The following is a 19,943-nucleotide window of genomic DNA, read 5'->3' as shown; positions in this document are numbered from 1 at the left end:
ATGCTCAACTAATAAATGAAAGAACAAGAACTTAACTCAGACTTCCTGGGCACACATACCGTGATCTCTCAATTACATCATGTTGGCTTTCCATTCTACACTGGCAACCTGAGTAATGTAGCATATCTTTAAATGTAAAATGTGGATGGTCAAGCAGTTCAACAGAGTCCTTAGTTAGATATACAACTCTTCTATTTAGCTCCTCAAGCATTAGGCTACCACTTTTTGTCAGTATCAGTTTTAACTTTTCTTTCACTTTTTAACTCCTTCAGCATATGTACTCATACATGATTAACGAGAAAACCCACCAGTTATATCAGTTCATGTTGAAGTTCATGTTGAAAGGGCATACTCTTTGGCCCAGGATCTCAGTAATACAAAAACACATCTGAGTTCATAAAACTGTGCTGAGATGAACTCTTAGAAGAGTGGCTAAATGCGAAACATCAAAATGAAATGGAGCACTGGACAAAAAACCTGAAATTTTAAAAAAATGGCTTACCACTGAGACAGTTCTTGCAAAAGATCTCTTTAAAATGTGTACAGGTTCGCTGGTTTGCTGTTTGCCTTTTGAAGCACTGCCATCACTGGTTGGAAGTCTGACGGTGGCAGACACACAGAAATTTATGTTGGAAAGTCCAATGACATTTTTCTTTTCAAAATATACATTTTGTAAGAGCAAAATATGCTACTATTAAATATTAAGTGCTATATTATTAAGAAGTTATTCCACTAGTGTACCCAGGAGTAGTCCAAGCAACTTGCTATGTTCATAATGCTACATGTTACAAATACAAACTATAATAAATTGCATAAAAACAAACAAAAATCTCTTCTTGGGAAAATTGAGGTTTATACCACCTAGATTCTTAAAAGTGATTACTAGGGAAGGAAAACATGAGAGACAGTCACTGTTCTAGAGGTATTTCTTTAGATTTTATTGCTACTCAAAGAATGACATATTTTAGTGGGGTTTATATCTATTCAAATTCTTCATTCTAAATATTACTGCAGTAGTTTATTAGAAATAGATGGATACATAGGCATATGCTTCCATGTCTCAAATATATGAAGTAATTAAAATTCTTAAATAATGTTATAAATATAATAAATATTATCACATGGACAAGTTATTATTTGATATTTCAAGTAAAAGGAAATTTTTCAGCTGTAAGGGATTTTCTTTTCTTTTTTTTTTTTTTTAAGATTTATTTAGAAAGAGAGAGAGAGAAAGAAAGAGAGAGAGTCGGGGGGAGGGGGATAGAGAGAGACAGTTACAAGTTACTGAGCATGGAGCCCAAGGTGGGGCTTGATCCCACGACCCTGAGATCACGACCTGAGCTGAAACCAAGATCAGACACCTAACCGAATGCGCCACCCAGGCGCCCCTCAGCAGTAAGGGATTTTCTATTCATTCCATCACAGTACAAACAGGAAACATAAGACAACAGCAAATCAATCAGGCCTGCATCTGAAGTCCCCATCTAACACCCCAATAGCATTTCTCTAAGACAAATTTTTATTACTTTGTAATATTTTGAAATGGGTATGAAAATCCAGATTAAAAAATAAGTTATTAAAATACTGTTAATGGCGTAATACAGATAATCTGAGTCATGAGGTAAAGTTTAAAATTAAGCTTGATGTAGAAGATGTTTAAAAATATACAAAATAAGTGCTTTTGTTAAAAATAGCTGTATTTCTACTGGTATATTATAACTTGCTGAATGCTTCAAATAATTTCTTTCATTATGTCACACATATTTTGTAGTATCCTAGATCATTATAACAAGGGACTAAATCTATTAATTAACTATAAATATGCTAAATACCTGTATAATAATTGAGGTATCTGACCAGCATTAACATCTGTACCATTATTTGACTTCTTTGAACTCTTAAATTGGAAAACCACCCTAAGAAAGAGAAAAAATAACAATGATACCAAAAAACATGATTCAAGATCCATGAAAGAAAATAAGAAATTTGACAATAGTGTTTTCAAATTTTATGTTAATGAAGATAGATTCATTCTTTAAGGAAAAACACAAGTAAAAAGGAATTGTTTTTATTTTGGTTCAAGCTCTGAATGGCTTAATGAATAAAATGAAGGAATTAAACCTGATCATGAACTCCTGGGTAAGCCGCTGTCCTGCCCCCTTTTAGTACGCCCCGGCTCAACTTTAACCAGAACAATAAGCTTTTAACAAAATATTTCAACTTACAAACAATTTAAAATCTGTTCAACCGCACACATGATAAGCTTTAGCTTCAAACTGCTGTGATATTCCATAGTTCAATAAACTGCACATGGAATCACACAGTCCAAGATCAAGGCAGTCTCCCCAGTGCTAGCTCACAATCTTAGAATAAGTCTGAAAGGGATACTTTACAGCAGACTTAATTTTTCTATGGCATTCTACTTGAACATTCAGGAACAAAGAATTCTCCTCATTAATTAGTCCGTTCTGTTTTTGGTAAGCTCTGTTATGAATTGAACAAAACTATCTGAAATATACTATTACATAACTTCTACTCATTTCAAATAGTTTATGCTCAAGAAGAGTAAGGAGTAAATTAAATTTCTCTTCTAAAATAATGGTCCTTTCAAACACACTAATCCAGAGTACTGAGAATAAAGAAGATTGGAGTTACAGTCAAGTCCAGATTGGGTCCTGCCACACAACAGTGATACGATGTGCAGCAAATCACTTCACCTCCTGTCTCTCTATTCCCGAGTGGAAAACAGAGCTAATAACAGCTTCACAAAATTGTTGAGAGAATCAAATGAGAATACAGATATGAAAGTGTTTTATAAACTAAAAAGCACTCCATATATGAAATTTAAACAGTAAATCTCCCCCTACATCTTATTAAAACTATACCATCTCATATTGCTAAAACTGAAATTGTTATAAACGTTTTTATAAGCACTGTCAAATTTTACAGCAAGTGTTTCTTTTTTATGGTTTCCAAATTCCTCAATCTTCTTGTCACTTTATATAATTTCTAATTGGAAATAAGTTCTTAAATGATATAACACCCAGAAATACATACAAATGACAAATGACAAGAGCAAAGAGTAGCAGTCCTATTCTCTCCCTGCTCTGTCTAGACCTTAATCTGGCATGAGACTGCATAAATTTAATGTTTGGCAGTCACATTCTGTTCTAGTCTTACTGACATTTTTATCCTCCTGGAAGACCTCTGAGCTGCTAAAACAATATTCCACTAACAAAAATGAGAGTTGCTTAAGTAATACTTAAACATTTTGCTTACCCATCATCTGTGGTAATAGAAGCTTGTCCATGAGATCCACAGTCACTGCTGGGTCCGGACACTCGAGCCCATGCTACATACCACCAACCAGCTTGCAAGAGAACTGGTTCATCAAACATCATTGCATATTTTTCTCTGAGAGAAAAATTAGTGAGTCAAAGACAATGCCTTTGCACTTCCCTGTTACATATATTTATTTGTTTTAAATCCTTCATAACAAAACATGAAATTCATTGTGTAAGATTCTTGTTGAATATCATTAAAAACCTTCTATTTTAAAAAGTCTGAAAAAAATTAAAAATCAAAAAATCTGGACAGGAACATAGAAATAATAGTCATTTGTGTCATGGTGATGAACTCCTCACCTTGAATTCTAAAACTTGCTTAAATATTATAAAGGTCTCATATTAAAATACAAATTTTCTTAATTGGTAAAAAAAAAAAAATGCCAGTTTAGTTGGAAAATGAAACTCTGAATTTTAGTTTTAAAGTGTTTTGAGAGGAAGCATATTAATAAAATGGTTCTGGAGTCAGATGGCCTGAGTTCAAGGCTCAGCTTCGTGATTTGCTAGTTGTGTAACTTTGAGCAAGTTATTACACCCTCTCTGTGACTCAGTTTCTTCATCTGAAAATAGGGATGAAGATGATGTCTAGATCACAGGATTGTTCTGAGGATTGAGGAAATTCAGATGAAGTATTTGGAACTGTGCCTGTCACATAGTAATCACACAAAAAATTTTACTAAAATAGAAGGAGAAAGCTTGTATATAAATAGGAGATCTGATAAAGATATACACAAGTTATAAAGTCTTAGGTAACAGAGTATAGTGGTTATAGCTGGGGTAGAGAAAAGAATTAAGGGTATCTGAGGAAGGGAACAAATTCACGCACTGTAGAGGTATAAAAGTACAAAACAGGACTTGAAAATGACAAGGGGTCCAGTTAGGTTAAAGCATTAAGACAGATAACGAATAGTAGGTAGAAAGTTAAAAAAGATGTTGTAAAAGATAACTTTAAAGTCCTTTAATGCTGGCCTTAGGAACCTGGGCTTTGTTAGTAGGGAAATGAATAAAATCTAGATGATTCTCTATATGTGAAACAATATATTTTTTGACTCATAATCATATGCTCAAAAATAAACACTAAGTGACAATGGCATCTTAAGGCTTTGTTAAAAATTAATCAACTAATTTCCTAAAATTTTCCTAATCTTCATTTGTATATCACATAAAAAAACAACTAAAAAATATCTCCTGATACTGGTGAATGTTTATAGTGAAAAAATAGTAAAAATTTTCTTTAGGTTTACGATTTTGTTCTCAAAAGTATTTATCTGTTAAAAGCAAACTTAATGCCTTACTACCATTTTTAGCAAACACACATTTTCACTAGCAAAAAGCTTATGTGTAACACACAAGGTTTTAACATAGTTATTACTGGGAAGTACAGTGTACTATTACTATTATGAGGTTCAATTTATTTTTTTTCTCATCAATATATCCCCTGATTCAAATCATTAACTTGTCATAACACAGTGTTGGGAGATAATTCTTGGGATTACACAGAGAGGACTGGTAAAAGCTAATTCTCTTCATACTTCTAATGAAGCTTTATAAATAAACATCCAGATTCTGGTAACAGGAAACCTACTATCCTAACAGGTTTCAGTAAAAAGCGGGCCACGCCCCGCGTGTTATAACCAAGCACATACTACGGGCATGGTGTCAGGGCACACAAGTGATCTGAATTATGGCCCCCTGACTGTTTGGTACTGTAGATACAATGCTACAGGTAGTAAATAACTGTAGGACATCATCAGAAAGCTAGCACAGTAGGTGCTCTCTAAGTGATGCATGAAAACAAAAGTGTGCAAAATATATGTTTATTTTCACGTTATCTTCGCTGGAGAAACAACTTGTCTTATAAAATACAAATATGGAAAATACTATTAGTTTTAGTGTAGCCCTGTTAAGTGCAACCCGTACCTTACGTAATATACAACTTAAGTCCTCAAGCATCTGATCACAGATTATTTAAAAGAGCAATCGTACGTTTCTTCAGTTACAATGAACTGCTCACAGCCCGTCTGTGAGCGTAGGTGAGGCTGAGACTGAGTAAGGAGGGCATCTTTACCTGGCAGCACAGTCATACGCCAACACGTCAGTCTCTGCAAGAAGGTCTCCGTCGGTTTCATGATCTCCTCCATCAGGACCCAATTCGAACAGCTGAGGAAAGGAGAAAAAGACATCGTGTCCAGTCGCTCAGTCATGCAAACCTGCTGAATAATATGTTTATGATTCTGGGTGTTTCCAATAATGTGCTGGACACTGCAGAATGTAAAAATCAGAATGCCTGCTTTTTTAATGTTAAATACACAAACCTACATATTTGAATTAAGAAACTTATGGTCTATATTCTCAGTTTTCCTTATTTATATATTCATCTATTTAGAGCAAATGCTCCAAGCTGTTCTGTACCAAATATAAACATGTGAAGGAGGTAAGAGAACTCAACCAATGCATTTTATCTAAGTGAGCTTTCAAATGAGGAAGAAGTCTGCTTCAACACTTACAATCTGTGAGATCTGGGATCCAGTTTCCTCATCCATAAAAGGAAGACGGATGCTAACAGTGCCTACTTCGTAGTAATTGTGAGAATTACGTGAAGTAATACTTATGGAACACTTAGAGAAATACCCAGAAAGAAAGGCTACAGAAGTGTTAGCTATGGAGAGACAGAGGAATAACAGAAGATAAGGATCCTTAAAAACACAGGTAACAAAAAGTAGTTCAAGGTAATACGGCATGGGAAAAGAAGAGATGAAGAGTATGAAAGAAAATGGTTATAAAATAAGGGGAGGACCAGACAGTGTGGGATAAGGATAAGATAGAAGATATCAAAGAGGAAAAGTGATGAAATTAAATGAAAATGAAGGAGAATTATCAGGAAGAGATCTTTTTTTCTTTAAAAATGGACCAATACATAACAAAAACCCTTATTTCTCTGGAGAATTATAACAGGTGAACTACAAAAAAGGCAGATAAAACACTAAGGACGAAGAGAAGGGAGCATTAAAACTTACTGGACAATTACTATGCTAGACATCTCATTTTTTCAATTATATGCTAATGATTTAAAAACCTGTCTCCAGCTCAGATCTTGTTCTCAACAGTCACTGCATACCCCACTCCACCCACCGCCCACCACCAGCTGGATCTCACTAGCTCTAAAGAGACTCACTCCCCACTCCCCTGCTTTCCCTGTTCTGATTAATGGCACTATCAGTCACCTACTCACTCAGATAAAAAACCTGGAATAATCCTTTTTTCTGTATCCTTCTGCCATCACTACATCTATTCTACTGCTGGTACCAAAGCTTGTCAGTTCAAGCATGCTCACTGTTACTAGCTAGAACTCATCAGTCTTCTTATCTCCATTCTCTCTTTGCTCTGGCCCATACTCCACAAAGCTGACCCCTAGTACTCTTTTTAAAATGAGTATCTGATTAGAATACTTCTTTAATTTAAAATTCTTCAATGGTTTCTCATTTCCTTCTTTGTAGCATGACATACAGGCTCCCCTGCTTATGTTCAACAAATACTTCTCAACACATACTGTGTACCAGGCACAATTCTAGACACTTGGCATACAGGTATGAACAATGCAAAAAAAAAATGGGGGCTACTGGAAATAAGTTTGAGGGTGAGGGAGAGGATTTAGTTTTAAATAGGTTCACCAGAGAGTCAAGACCTGAAGATAATGAGGAAGTGATCACACAGGTATTGAGGTAAAGAGCTGTAGTCAGAGGGAGTAGCCAATGCAAAGGTCCTGAGGTTTGACTACGCCTGGTTTGTCTGAGGAACAACAGCAGGCCAGTGTGGCTGGATTAGAGTGAGGCAGCTAGTATAACGTAAGGTCAGAATGATAATGGCACTCAGTTCTATGGTGTTTTGTGGGCTCTTCTAAGGCCTGTGGCTTTTAATCTAATGTATGAAGACACTGCAGGAATCTGAAGAGAGGAGTGGCAGAGTCTGGTGTACATATTAAAAAAATCTCTCTGCTGTACTGAGAATAGACCAAAGGGAACAAGGACAGAAGCAGGACACAAGCTGGGAGGCTACTGTCATAATCCAGGTGAGAATGGCTGTGGTTGAGAATGACTGGGTACCAGGGACAGTTTTTAGAAGTGGTTAGATCCTGGATTTATTTTCAGAGGGTAGCCAACAGTGTTTGCTGCTGAAGGGGATGTGGGGTGTGACAGAGGGAAGGCAATGATGACTCCAAGATTTTTGGCCTAAGCAGCTGGAAGAATAAGGTTAACTCTATTCTAGGTCAGTTAGCTGGGATGGAGAAAATACGAGAAGAGCAGGTATAGAGAGATGACCAGAAGCCTAGTGTTGAAGATGTTGTATCCGAAATGCCTATTAGCTATCCAAGTGGAGAAGTGAAGTAGGCAGCTGTATATATGATTTTGGAGGTTTAATAATAAGAGGAAAAATACTTAAAGCCATAAGGCTGGATCACTATGGGGATGAGTAGATTTAAAAAGTGCCCAAGACTGAGTTCTGGCACTCTAACACGTAGAGGTCCAGAAGATGACGAGTAACCAGCCTGAGACTTAGAAGAGCAGTCAGTGAGACAGAAGGAAAACCAAGTGTGGTATTATGGGGGCCAAGTGAAGACAGTATATAAAAGAAGGGGTTGATAGGATTAAATTAGGTCGACTGGTTAAAGAAGATGAGGACTGAGACTTGACCACTGGCTTCAGCAATCAGAAATCACTCACATCCTTGACAAGAGCAGTTTTGGTAGAGTGGGTGGGGCAAAAACCTGATTAGAGTAGGTTCAAGAAGGAATGGGAAGAGAGAGAATGGAAAGAGAAAGTATAGAAAGTTAAGAATATGTACAGAGTCCAACTAGGTGGCTAGTCCAAGACAAGTACACAAGTACCTTTGCCCAGGGTAGTTAGTAATGGAAGAGTCTCCTAGCAGGAGGAAAGAGATAAAAGAGGACCCCCCCATCCCCCGCCCCAATCAAGAAAGAGGTCTAGGTTTCTGCCTTAGGGTAACAAGCATATGGTGGATGCTACTATTCAAGAGAAGAACCACTGGAAGAGAGCCACATCTTGGGGAAAGAGCATGAATTCAGTCGCAATATAAAGACCAGCAACTGTCATGCCTTTAAAGCACTTACATGGAAATGGGTCAAAGAAGAAGTCTGAGCTGGAGATCTAAATTTGGACATTATGGTATGCTGACAGCTATTTAAACTTCAGGCTTAGAGGAGAATGTTTAGGAGAAAATATAGAGTGAAGAAATAGGGGCTAGGGCTGAGCCTAGAAGAACTCCAATACTTAGTGGCCTGGTAGAAGAGGACAAACCTACAACAGAGAAGAAACAACCAGAGATATGAAAACGAAACAACAAAAAAAGAGATTTACTGCCAGAAAAAAAAACATGTACCTGAAAGAGGTGAATGGAGGCAAAAAAAAAAAGACTTCTGTTGGAAAACTTTAGTCTACTCATTAATAACTGAATCTTCTTTTTAAAAGATTTTATTTATTTATTTTTGTGAGAGAGAGTGCATGAGCTGGGGGAGAGCAGGCTTCCCGCTGAGCAAGGAGCCCGATGCGGGGCTCGATCCCAGGACCCTAAGATCATGACTTGAGCCCAAGGCAGATGCTTAACCAACTGAGCCACCCAGGTGCCCCAATAACTGAATATCAAAGGCAAGTTCACTTTCAAGGAATGGGAGGAGTAAAAGAGGATTTGAGATTTGGAAAAAAAAAATGACACCTAATTTAAAAACAGCATTGTGGAAGGCCTATATACTTCTATACCACAACTACGGGAGATAAGGGCCACTATGGTGTTCAATATTATCAAAACAAAACAAAAAACCTTTCAGGAACAGAAAAAAAATGTATCTTCACGATAAACTTACTAGACATTGCCAACTAGCACTGTATCATTGAGTTTGCTTCTCTATCTTGACTTCAAATCAAGACATCTTCAAGTAACCCTTTGAAAGCAGTTGCTCTGAAATAAGCCAAAAACCAAAACTGTTTTATATTCCCTTTTCTTTCTTTTCCTTCCTTCCTTTCTCTCTCTCTCTCTTTCTATATATGTACCTAGAAGCAAATATTTTTTAAAAGTTTGTCGGTTCTGGTTGGGCCTCTATGGGAAGTGTCCTCAAAAACCATCACAGTAAGGGAGTTTTAACATATTAATATAAGTTTTAGATACCACTGAGAGAAGTAAGAAAAGATCTCCTAAACAGATAGCATTTAATTAGAATTTTTAATGAAGCCTGCTACTGAAATTAAGGCACAAACTATAGTTTCCTCTCTTACCTTATTTTAAAATTATTTTTAATTATTTTATTTTTAGTTTTTTTTTTTGGAGAGAGAGAGAGAGCATGAGCTTACACGTGTGAGCAGGGGTGGGGAGGTTGGGGCAGAAGGAGTGGGAGAGAGAGAATCTTAAGCGGGCTCCATCCCCAGTGCGGAGCCCAATTTGGGGCTCGATCTCAGGACCCTGAGATCATGACCTGAGCCAAAACCAAGAGTCAGAGAGACATTTAACCAACTGAGCCACAGAGGCGCCCCTCTCTTTTACTTAAAAGTAAAATCAGATTAATTTGAGAAGTGGAACATTTAAGCTATTAGTGAATTTTCAAAGAATGAGCACATCCTTTGCTTGGAATAACTGCAGACCCTTTCTCAGATGAACAGGTATAATTAACTCAGGACTTTTGATTATTTTTATTTTATCTTGGACTAGCCACCTAGTTGGACTCTGTACATATTCTTAACTTTCTATACTTTCTCTTTCCATTCTCTCTCTTCCCATTCCTTCTTGAACCTACTCTAATCAGGTTTTTGCCCCACCCACTCTACCAAAACTGCTCTTGTCAAGGATGTGAGTGATTTCTGATTGCTGAAGCCAGTGGTCAAGTCTCAGTCCTCATCTTCTTTAACCAGTCGACCTAATTTAATCCTATCAACCCCTCTTTTATATACTGTCTTCACTGTATAATCCATACCCCATATTCCGATGAAATCCATACCCCATATTCCATCTCTCACTTCATCCCTGGTCCCCGTCTTAGGGTGATCATGTCTGTTTACACAGTATTTGGCATCAAAAATGCTAAAAACTTTTAAAGCTACATCAAAATGTCCCTGCATCAAAACAGCTGTGCCCCCGTCATTAAAGTGGCTAACAGAAAGGAGGCATATCAAAATGTCCTGCTACTCCTAGACCACTAGGAAGCTCAGCACGAAGGATTGAGATGAACTAGTCTTTTTCAGCCTAAAATTATGAAGAAATCACTTTCTATTCATTTCCTCCCATCTTGACTTTTGATTTTCTAATGAGTCAATAGATTTAGTATTATTGCATTACATTTTAGCAATGCTTCCTCAAGTCCTTTTTTATTATACATTATATACATAAAATCATAAACTAAGTCAAAACCAACATCTTCAAACAAAAAAGGGCAACAGTGCCAACAAACTGCTTACCTTAATTTTAGCAGTATATTCTCCTCTACCTCCAAACAAACCAAGGCCACCAAGTAAAATATCAGTGTCAGCACTAAAACGTATAGCTTCTACTGAATGAGCAGAGTAACCCCAGCCCCCTCCATGACCTAAAAGATACAAATAATAATTTATGTTGTAAAATATATATATATTTCACTTATATGACAATATTTCCTAGACATAAATATACATACTTTCAAACCTGTTTACTACACTATAATCTTCTTTGGAATAAACCTTCATTACTGCTTGAGTCTCCTCCTCTGTACTTGCAACACCCATTTTTAAATCCTGCATAGCTGCTAAGGTATCAAGGCAACCTAAAAACAAACAAACAAACAAAAATTCAACTCCTTGAAATTAAAATTTCCCACTATATTGATGGTATGAGATGCTGTAGGGGATAAATTAAAATAATAAACTCTGAGTGTGCCAATAAATGTATTCCAAGCTTTAAACAATGTTTCACGAAAGAACACCTACAACCAATAAGAATTCCCCTCTGTTTGGGTAATTATCATATTTAAACACATTCTATATGTCAATGTTTTGCAAAAAACTTTATCTTTGAAAAGTTGGAATCCCTCAATCTTTGAGCCTTTACAGGGTTCTTCCTTTTATGAAACCCTGAGTTACTTCTAGATTCTTAAAGTTCTATATGAGGAAGACATAGCAGCCTGAGAGAACCTTAACCAATGTGAGTTCTGGATGTTTACAATGATTACCAGATAAAATTTGAGAAAAAAGAAGCAAGGAATTATATGTATGATCTAGTAATTATACTTAGGAACATGATTTCACAACTGCAAATTTTAGATAAGCATGAATGAGTCTTTTTAAGGATCCTTTTTAAAAGCAATAAAATAAGTAGTTACGTGGACTGGTGTAAAATTTCTACGAACAGAATATATATATATATATATATTCTGAAAAAATGCTGTATTATAAATTAAATAGAAGTGAAGTTGATGTACTGTGGAAAACTGTGTTATATGAGACAGAAGTAATATGTATAAAATTCATAATTACATAAATATATTTTATAGAATTTGTTATTTTAAAATAAAGTATGCAAATTAAGTATTATAATTATACATTTGAATATTCTAACTGCATCTCTAAAGTTTATATATTTAAGCTGAACAAAAACATTAAGAAAATCTGCCTGCTAGAATTATATTCAGGAATGCTTTATATTTGGGCATATATGAATTATGTTGGTTCAAGTCTGATATATTGGTGTTTGGGGGATGGACAAACCTCTTTAAGTTAGAGGGTTTAACTTATATTGCACCTAGCATGTTGTTGTTTAACACACAAGAGAAAATGAAACACAAACCTAAATATTCTCTCAAAAAAGTTCTCAGCACATATTAATGAAAATTAGCTGATCATCAAAAGAGCAAGCCTACCTAGAATGTGCAAAGCTGCATGAGATCGGGTGGTGAGAGCCCTTGATCCTGCTGGTAAGGCAAGTTCAGGACTGAGAATACTACATCTGGATTGCATGTCTGCTGAAGAAGGAAGTCTGGCATCAGCAACCACTGCATTGTAACACCACAGTTCTCTAGTATTTGGTCGAAACCTTCAAGAAAGAATAATCACAGCACTTCAACATACAGTTTCTAAATTTCTAAAGTACAATTGATACAAAGAGAATATAGTCAGCTTAAAGAGGACAAAATGTAGTTCATTATTTTCTTGGAGTTAAATATATAAATAAAATTATTGGTCACTAGAAGTGAAATAATTTGAATGAAACAGTTCTACAGATCACGAAACGTTACGAGTAACAGAGCAACAGAAAACATGATGCATCCATATATGAAGCTTCTGTACAACAAAAACTCCATAAATAACATTTAAAGACAAAGGGCAAGTTGAAAGAAAATAGGTGACACATACATATGAGACAAAACAACAGTATCCACAATATATATGAGCTCCTGCAACCAGTAAGAGACAATCAACCCAGTATCAAAAATGGGCAAAAGACCTAGAATGCGGTTTTCAGAAAGGAAGCACAAGTAAAGGGTATGTAGATATTCAAACACTCATAAACAGTAACCCCTAAGGGACCCACAATACCCTCCAACCATTACCTCATTTCTCTTATCTCTTCCATAAATAATTCTCAAAAAGCTGCCTCTACTTCTTTACCACATTTTTTTTTTTGCTATAAATTCTTTTTGAAAAAGTTGTTTTTATCAACTACAGAGTACATACAAAAGAAGAGTAACAAAATATTTTCAAAATGAGGTATGAAGAATAATGGGATAATGTGCACTAGTAAAAAGAATATTACCATTATCTTTTAAGTACCCTGGCTCTCCTTCCCTACCCACTCTCCTTCCCTACCTAATTTCTTCCCCTTTCCTTCAAAAGTAGCAATTACCTGGAATTTTAAAAGTTTATCATTCTCTTGCTTTTATGATTTTTCATATGTTTATATCAAAATTGTATATTACTTAAATTTCACATTTTGAATTGTACATGAACAGGATACACCATGTGTTCTTCTGTGGTTAGCTTTCTTCAAACAACAGAATATTCTTAACAATGTATTTTTACAGTGGTATATGACTGTAAGTTCATTTATTCTTGTTGTTGTAAAATATTAATAGCTCATGTGACTACATTACAACTATTTGTCCATTCTATTACTGATAGCAAAAAAATCAAAACCACTCTATTTTCCATTACAAAAAAAATGCTGCTATGGATAATTTTATACACAGCTCCTAAAGCGTAAGTACGAGATTAGACGGGAAGGAAGAACAAAATCCTCATTTTTTCATTAATTGGTATGCCTACACAGAAAACAATGATTATTTTGAAAATCTGATTTGTGTCAGATACAGCTAGCATTCAGATTCATTTATTAAGAATGGTCTTCTCAATCAATGGTGCTTGATGATCTAAATTTACTAAATATAAGAGCACTTAAATCCAAATCTTTGGTATATATCCAAAAGAACTGAAAGGAGAATCTTTATTTTTTTTTTTTAGATTTTATTTATTTATTTTGACAGAGAGAGAGAGAGACAGCGAGAGAGGGAACACAAGCAGGGCAAGTGGGAGAGGGAGAGGGAGAAGCAGGCTTCCCATGGAGCAGGGAGCCCAATGTGGGGCTTGATCCCAGGACCCTGGGATCATGACCTGAGCCGAAGGCAGACGCTTAATGACTGAGCCACCCAGGCGCCCCTGAAAGGAGAATCTTGAAGTGATACTTGCACACTCACAATCATAGCAGCATTATCCACAAAAGCCAAAAGGTGGAAGCAACTTAAGCATCCATGGATGGATGAGTGGATAAATAAAGTACGGTAGAAACACTGAATGTTATTTAGCCTTACAAAGCAAAGAATTCTGTCACAGGCTGCAATGTGAATGAATCTTGAGGACATGATGCTAAGTGAAATAAGCTAGTCACAAAAAAGACTAGTACTGTATGATTGTACTTATATATCAAAAATAGTCAAATTCACAGACAGTAGAATGGTGGCTGCTACGGGCTGGAGGGAGGGAGAAACGGGGAGTTGTTCTTTGGTACAGAGTTTCAGTTTTGCAAGATGAAAATACTTCTGGAGGTCTACCATACAACAATGTGAGTATACTTAACACTGCTGAATTGTACACTTAGAAATGGTTACATTTTATGTTTTTTAGCACAATTAAAATTAAAAAGTTATTTAAATTTTTTAAAATTTTAAACAAAAGTAATACTTGGCACAGAATAAATTCTATTAAAGTACCTGCTATAGTTAGTAGCATTAATATAACTGTACTATTGCTTTTTAATTTAATCTAATTGGGTTTTTTTGTATGTTATTATTTATTTCTCTCTGGTTGCTTTTAAGATTTTTCTCTTGGGCTTTAGTGTTCTGTAATTTCACTATAATTCTCCTGATTGCAAATAATGGAAACACATAATTTCTAATATTTGTGAATTTAAATCTTTTTATTTTTGGTTCTGGAAAATTCTTAGGCATTATCTCCTCAAGTATTGTTTCTCCTCTATTTTCTTTAATCTCTAAAATTTCCTTCTTGGATGTCTATTAGATCTTTTCATTATATTCTTCAAATCTCTTTCATATTTTTTATATTCTTGTCTCTGTGGCATTTTGTGTAATTTCCTCTCAACTCTTCAAATCTGATCTACTCATGCATTTGTGTAAATAACTGTTCTTCATTTATAGAAGTTTTGCTTGGTTATTTTTCAAATATGGCTCATCATTTTGAGTCTCATTATGAGTTTCTTTTGCTTCCTCAATTTCATCTTTTATTTTTTAAACATTTCATACATACATAATTTATATTGTTTCTGCTAATTCTGAGATGAAACCGATCTTGTTTTGCTTGTCTTTAGCTGAATTTCACTAACAGTGATATAATTTATATGTTAAGCAATCTTAGACTTTGTGCTTATACTTGATGGAATCTTAATTCACTAAAAACCTATGGGCCTAAATGAAGGAGGGGTTTTCTCTAAAGATGATGTACACTTGCCTTCTGCCGGAGACACAGGGGTATTACCTATTTAATCCCAGTTTAGCATCATTCCAAGGCCAGAAGCTTAACAGAGTTTCAGGATCAGTTTCCATCTCCCTCACCTTGCAGCTGGCACAACACTCATTTTCCAAGTTGCAGCACTGCTTATCACCATTTGCCCTCAGCAAAATCCCGTGTTTAGAGTGCTGACTGCTTACTTCTCAAGGGTCACCTCATCAGGTATGATTTTTACTTTTATGCTGGCTTTCTTTCTTTGAGATGGGGGTGGAAGACAGGGGTAGTATATCAGCGACATCTTGGCTGAGTGCCAAGCCAATGTATAAAATATAAACTTTTTTTTTTTTTTTTTAAAGCATAGGGCCCTCATCAAAGTATTTAGTTTACCAAATTGCCAGAAGCGGAAATCCCCATTCACTCTTCAAACCAATCTAGTTTGCACATCTAACACTTCCATGAAATCATTCTCAAAGTTGCAAATAACTCCTAAGTAGCTAAACCTAATGGAATTTTTTGTCATCTACTTAGTTAAGCCCTCAGCAGTATCCAACATCATTGAACACTCCCCTTTTCACTTCTATGTCAGCACACCCTCTTGCTTTTTCCCATAGTTCATAAGCTGCTCCTTCTATTCTCCTGACTAGTTCCTCCTATCTCACCTAACTTCTAAATTTTGTAAGTTCTCCTCAACCTACATTCTCTGTCTAGGTGATCTCGTTCAATACCGCAGCTTTAGATACACCTATAAACTAAACATTATCAAATATATATCCCAGCCCAGACTAGTCCTTTGAACTTGGCTCACTTAACATGTCAAAAACAGAAATCTTGACAAAATCTGTCCCTTTCTCTGCCTTTCCTGGCTCAGTTAATCACCAATGTCTACTCAAATGCGAAAATCAGAACCTTGGGAATCATCCTGGACTATTTTCTTTCCTTAACCACTTTCCAATACAAGCCAGTTTTATTGGCTCTATTCCAAAATACATGCTGCTGACTGCTCCTCTCCATCTTCCCCACCACGACCCTAAGTTTCATGCCATCATTTCTCCCTTGCACTACCGCAGGAACTGCCTACATCTGATCTTGCCGCCTCCCATTCATTTTCCACACAAGTATAATCTCTTCGTGTCACTTCCCAACTCAAAATCCTACAAGGACTTCCTATTTTGAAGAAAATTCTTTTTTTTTTTTTTTTTAAAGAGTTTATTTATTTATTTGACAGAGAGACACAGCGAGAGAGGGAACACAAGCAGGGGGAGTGGGAGAGGGAGAAGCAGGCTTCCCGCCGAGCAGGGAGCCCGATGCGGGGCTCGATCCCAGGACCCTGGGATCATGACCTGAGCCGAAGGCAGACACTTAACGACTGAGCCACCCAGGCGCCCCTTGAAGAAAATTCTATTTCCTTAATCTAGCCTACAAAGTCCTGCATGTCCTGGCCTTGCCTACCCCCTTTGAATTTATTTCATGCCCTCACTCACTATGCTTTAACCACACTGGCTTTCTTCAAATTCCTAAAACACAACCAGGCTCTTGCACCAAAGTATTTGGGTCTACTAAGCTTTCCCGGCTCTGAAAACTTTCCCTAACTCTTCAAACACTTGGTTCTTTCTTTCTTATACTTTAAGGTCTTAACTTATACTGTCTCCATTGAATAGAAGATAGGTCACTGCTGTTAATCACAGCAATCCCTTTTTCCTTAATGATGCTGAGTAAGATCTATAAAGAGTATTATTTATTCACTTTCATATGGTCTATATCTCTGTTTAATAAAAAAGACAACTTCCCTAAGAGCAAGGGAATTTTATATGTATCTTATTTACTTGTATCAATTTTTGCTTATCATATAGTATCTATTTAAATATTTACTGACTAAAATTAAAATAGCAAAAATTAAAAATAATAGTAGTACTGTATACTGATGCTGACAGTATGGGAAAATATGGATTCTCATAGCAGTTGGTGAGAGAGTACTGAAGGACAATTTGGCAGTATATATCACAATTCTATGAGCCAATCTTTTGACTCAGCAATTCCACTTCTTGAAAGTTATCTTGTGGGAATACACTCCCATGAGTACAAACTGTGTGTGTATATACACACGTGTTTGTGTGTTCACTCTGGCAATATAGGTAATACCGAAACATTAAAAAGTAATCTAAAACGTTCATCAATAGGGAAATAGTTAAGTATATTTTAGTTTATCCAGACTACAGAATTCTATACAGTTTTAATAACAAAGCAGTTCTTAACTGTACTGACTTGGGAAAATCTACTTTTTGCTTTGTCATTTAGCAAAAAAAACCCCTCGCTTTTAAAATGAATATATTCTTATATGTATTAAAAAAACACATGCATTTTACAAAAGTGTCAAAACAATATAAACCAAACTTAATACCTGTGACCCAGAGAGAAGGTTAATAGGATTTTTATGGGGAAAGAAAAACATCTGAAGAAGGACCACACAATTCAAGTTTTGCTTTGCTGTTAAAAAAGTAACAACACAAATTTATGTATAAATTTTGAAGTGGGAAATAAAATTGCTATTCTTAACATTTATCTGCTTTTTACAGATGCTAAGTTTCTAATTACTCAGGAAAAGTTAGCTGTTAAGAATACAAAAGGAAGCCAACTCCACCCGGAAGGAAAGTCAACGTGAGCTACTGCCGAACCTGCAGCATCTACGAGGACTGTAAAGTGTAAGTACCTACTGAAAAATACAAAGGACATAAAACAGCCAGAAGTCAGGATAATGGCATAAAACTCTGATCCTGATTACAAGAAAACACCTTCCAGCTGTTTAGTGAAACATTTGAGGAGACTTTTAATCTCTGTTTTGGAACAAGGGAGTAAGTACTCAAGGACCTGGCAAGGCATTTGAGATCATCTCTCCTATCACTGTCACCGTATGTGAAAAAGGCAAGGCTCAGCTAACTGCACACTACACTTCTGAGTTCTGGAGTTCTGTTAAGACTCCAGGGAAATAGCTCTAGTTATACTGTTAGAATCCAGTTCTGCTAGTAACTAATTTAAAGAATGCATTTCTAATTTAGTGAATGTATCCATAAACAAAGTCTCCACTGTTGATTTTTATTTTGTTAATGTAAATTTCTTTCATTTGAAGATAAAACATATAAAGATTATAGGAAATAAAACATCAACTTAAACCTAAGTCCAAACCAGAGCTTGCTCTTTGGTAACTAAGTCTCTTGTATACAGACTTGTAATCAGTAAATAACTAATGACTAGTCTGTCTTTGTGCCTTTCTATCTCCTCCACGCTATCCCACTGTGACCACTCCAATTTTGGTTCTTAGTACCTCATGTCTTCATAAGAATTTCTGTAAGACTACTCACCTCTAGTCTCTCGTTATCTAATCTATCCTGTGTAATGCTGCTAGGGAAATTGAAATTGACTGAAAACTCAATCAATTCTGGCTTCCAGGCCTTCTCACAAAATGCCCAAGTAAGACAGTAGGCTGGTCAGCAACCCGGGAAGCACTGTAATTCCTTCACTCTGAATGCAGCCTTAGGACTGATAGAAAACATGGCTTCTTAAGACCTGGCTGGCTGACAGAAATGAAAGTAGTCATGGGCAGAGGAAGAAGACAAAAAAGTCTTTTCCCTTTCCTCATTGGTGCCAGTTAAACCTTTCAATTTATCTAATTCCTGTCCACTGAGGTTGGCCAAATAAACAATGCAAGAGGGGAAAAGAAAAAAAAAAGAAAAAGGTAAGTCCTGTGATGAGTCAATCTGGTGATGCAGGGGACACCTCCTACTAGTATTCAAAGCTAGAAATGCTGAGGACAACAATTTTCTTTACTCATTATGTATACAAAGCACCATAGTAAATTTTAAGCAGATACAACATAATTTGAGTCTCTAGTGTACCTGTATCCATTCTCTACATTTTTACAGTTTCTAGAGTTTGGCAATATTATACATTTCTACATTTCTCTACCAATATACGTACATTCATAAAGGGCATTTATCTTAATTATTCTGTATTGTCTTTGGCACAATTTCTTCTACATAGTTGGTAATAATTCGATATATGGAAACAAGAAAATAGAATGAGTTCTATACAATTTAGACAGGATTGCTGACAGATCAAAAATAATTAACACCTCTTGAAAGTATAACTGCTTAATATGACAGCAGCAAACAGTTCTTTTTTTTTTTTTTTTTTAAGATTTTATTTATTTATTTGACAGAGAGAGACACAGTGAGAGAGGGAACACAAGCAGGGGGAGTGGGAGAGGGAGAAGCAGGCTTCCCGCAGAGCCGGGAGCCTGATGCGGGGCTCGATGCGGGGCTCGATCCCAGGACCCTGGGATCATGACCTGAGCCGAAGGCAGACGCTTAATGATTGAGTCACCCAGGTGCCCCCAGTAGCACCTACCATGTACCTCTGCTCTAAATTCTTCACTCCATAACAATTTATGAGGTAGGTACTATTATTACCCCAAATATTTAAATGAGAGAAGTAAAGCACATAGAGTCAAAGTAACCATTCCAAGGTGACACAGAAAGCATACTGTGGATCTGGGATAATCCGAGGCAGCCTGGCTCAGAACACGTGCTTTTACTGCAAAGGTCCTGGGAAGCAC

At 36.2% G+C, this 19,943-nt stretch overlaps 1 protein-coding gene across 16 annotated transcripts in view; it reads right to left on the bottom strand.

The window, feature by feature from the left end:
* Positions 1–19,943, bottom strand: part of MYCBP2 (MYC binding protein 2) — a 283,331-nt gene that overhangs the window by 148,558 nt on the left and 114,830 nt on the right. For all 16 annotated transcript variants that reach the window (XM_032402809.1, XM_032402810.1, XM_032402815.1 and 13 more), the window contains 7 exons: positions 12,238–12,410; positions 11,020–11,145; positions 10,805–10,932; positions 5,413–5,504; positions 3,280–3,414; positions 1,833–1,916; positions 503–599 (listed from right to left, as the gene is read on the bottom strand). In XM_032402809.1, coding sequence (XP_032258700.1) covers positions 503–599; positions 1,833–1,916; positions 3,280–3,414; positions 5,413–5,504; positions 10,805–10,932; positions 11,020–11,145; positions 12,238–12,410 — 835 coding nt within the window. The remainder of the gene's footprint in view (positions 1–502; positions 600–1,832; positions 1,917–3,279; positions 3,415–5,412; positions 5,505–10,804; positions 10,933–11,019; positions 11,146–12,237; positions 12,411–19,943) is intronic.

This window comes from Phoca vitulina, unplaced genomic scaffold (assembly GCF_004348235.1).
Source record: "Phoca vitulina isolate PV1807 unplaced genomic scaffold, GSC_HSeal_1.0 scaffold5, whole genome shotgun sequence".
Taxonomy (NCBI): Eukaryota; Metazoa; Chordata; class Mammalia; order Carnivora; family Phocidae; genus Phoca; species Phoca vitulina.
This window is presented reverse-complemented; position numbering and strand designations above follow the sequence as displayed.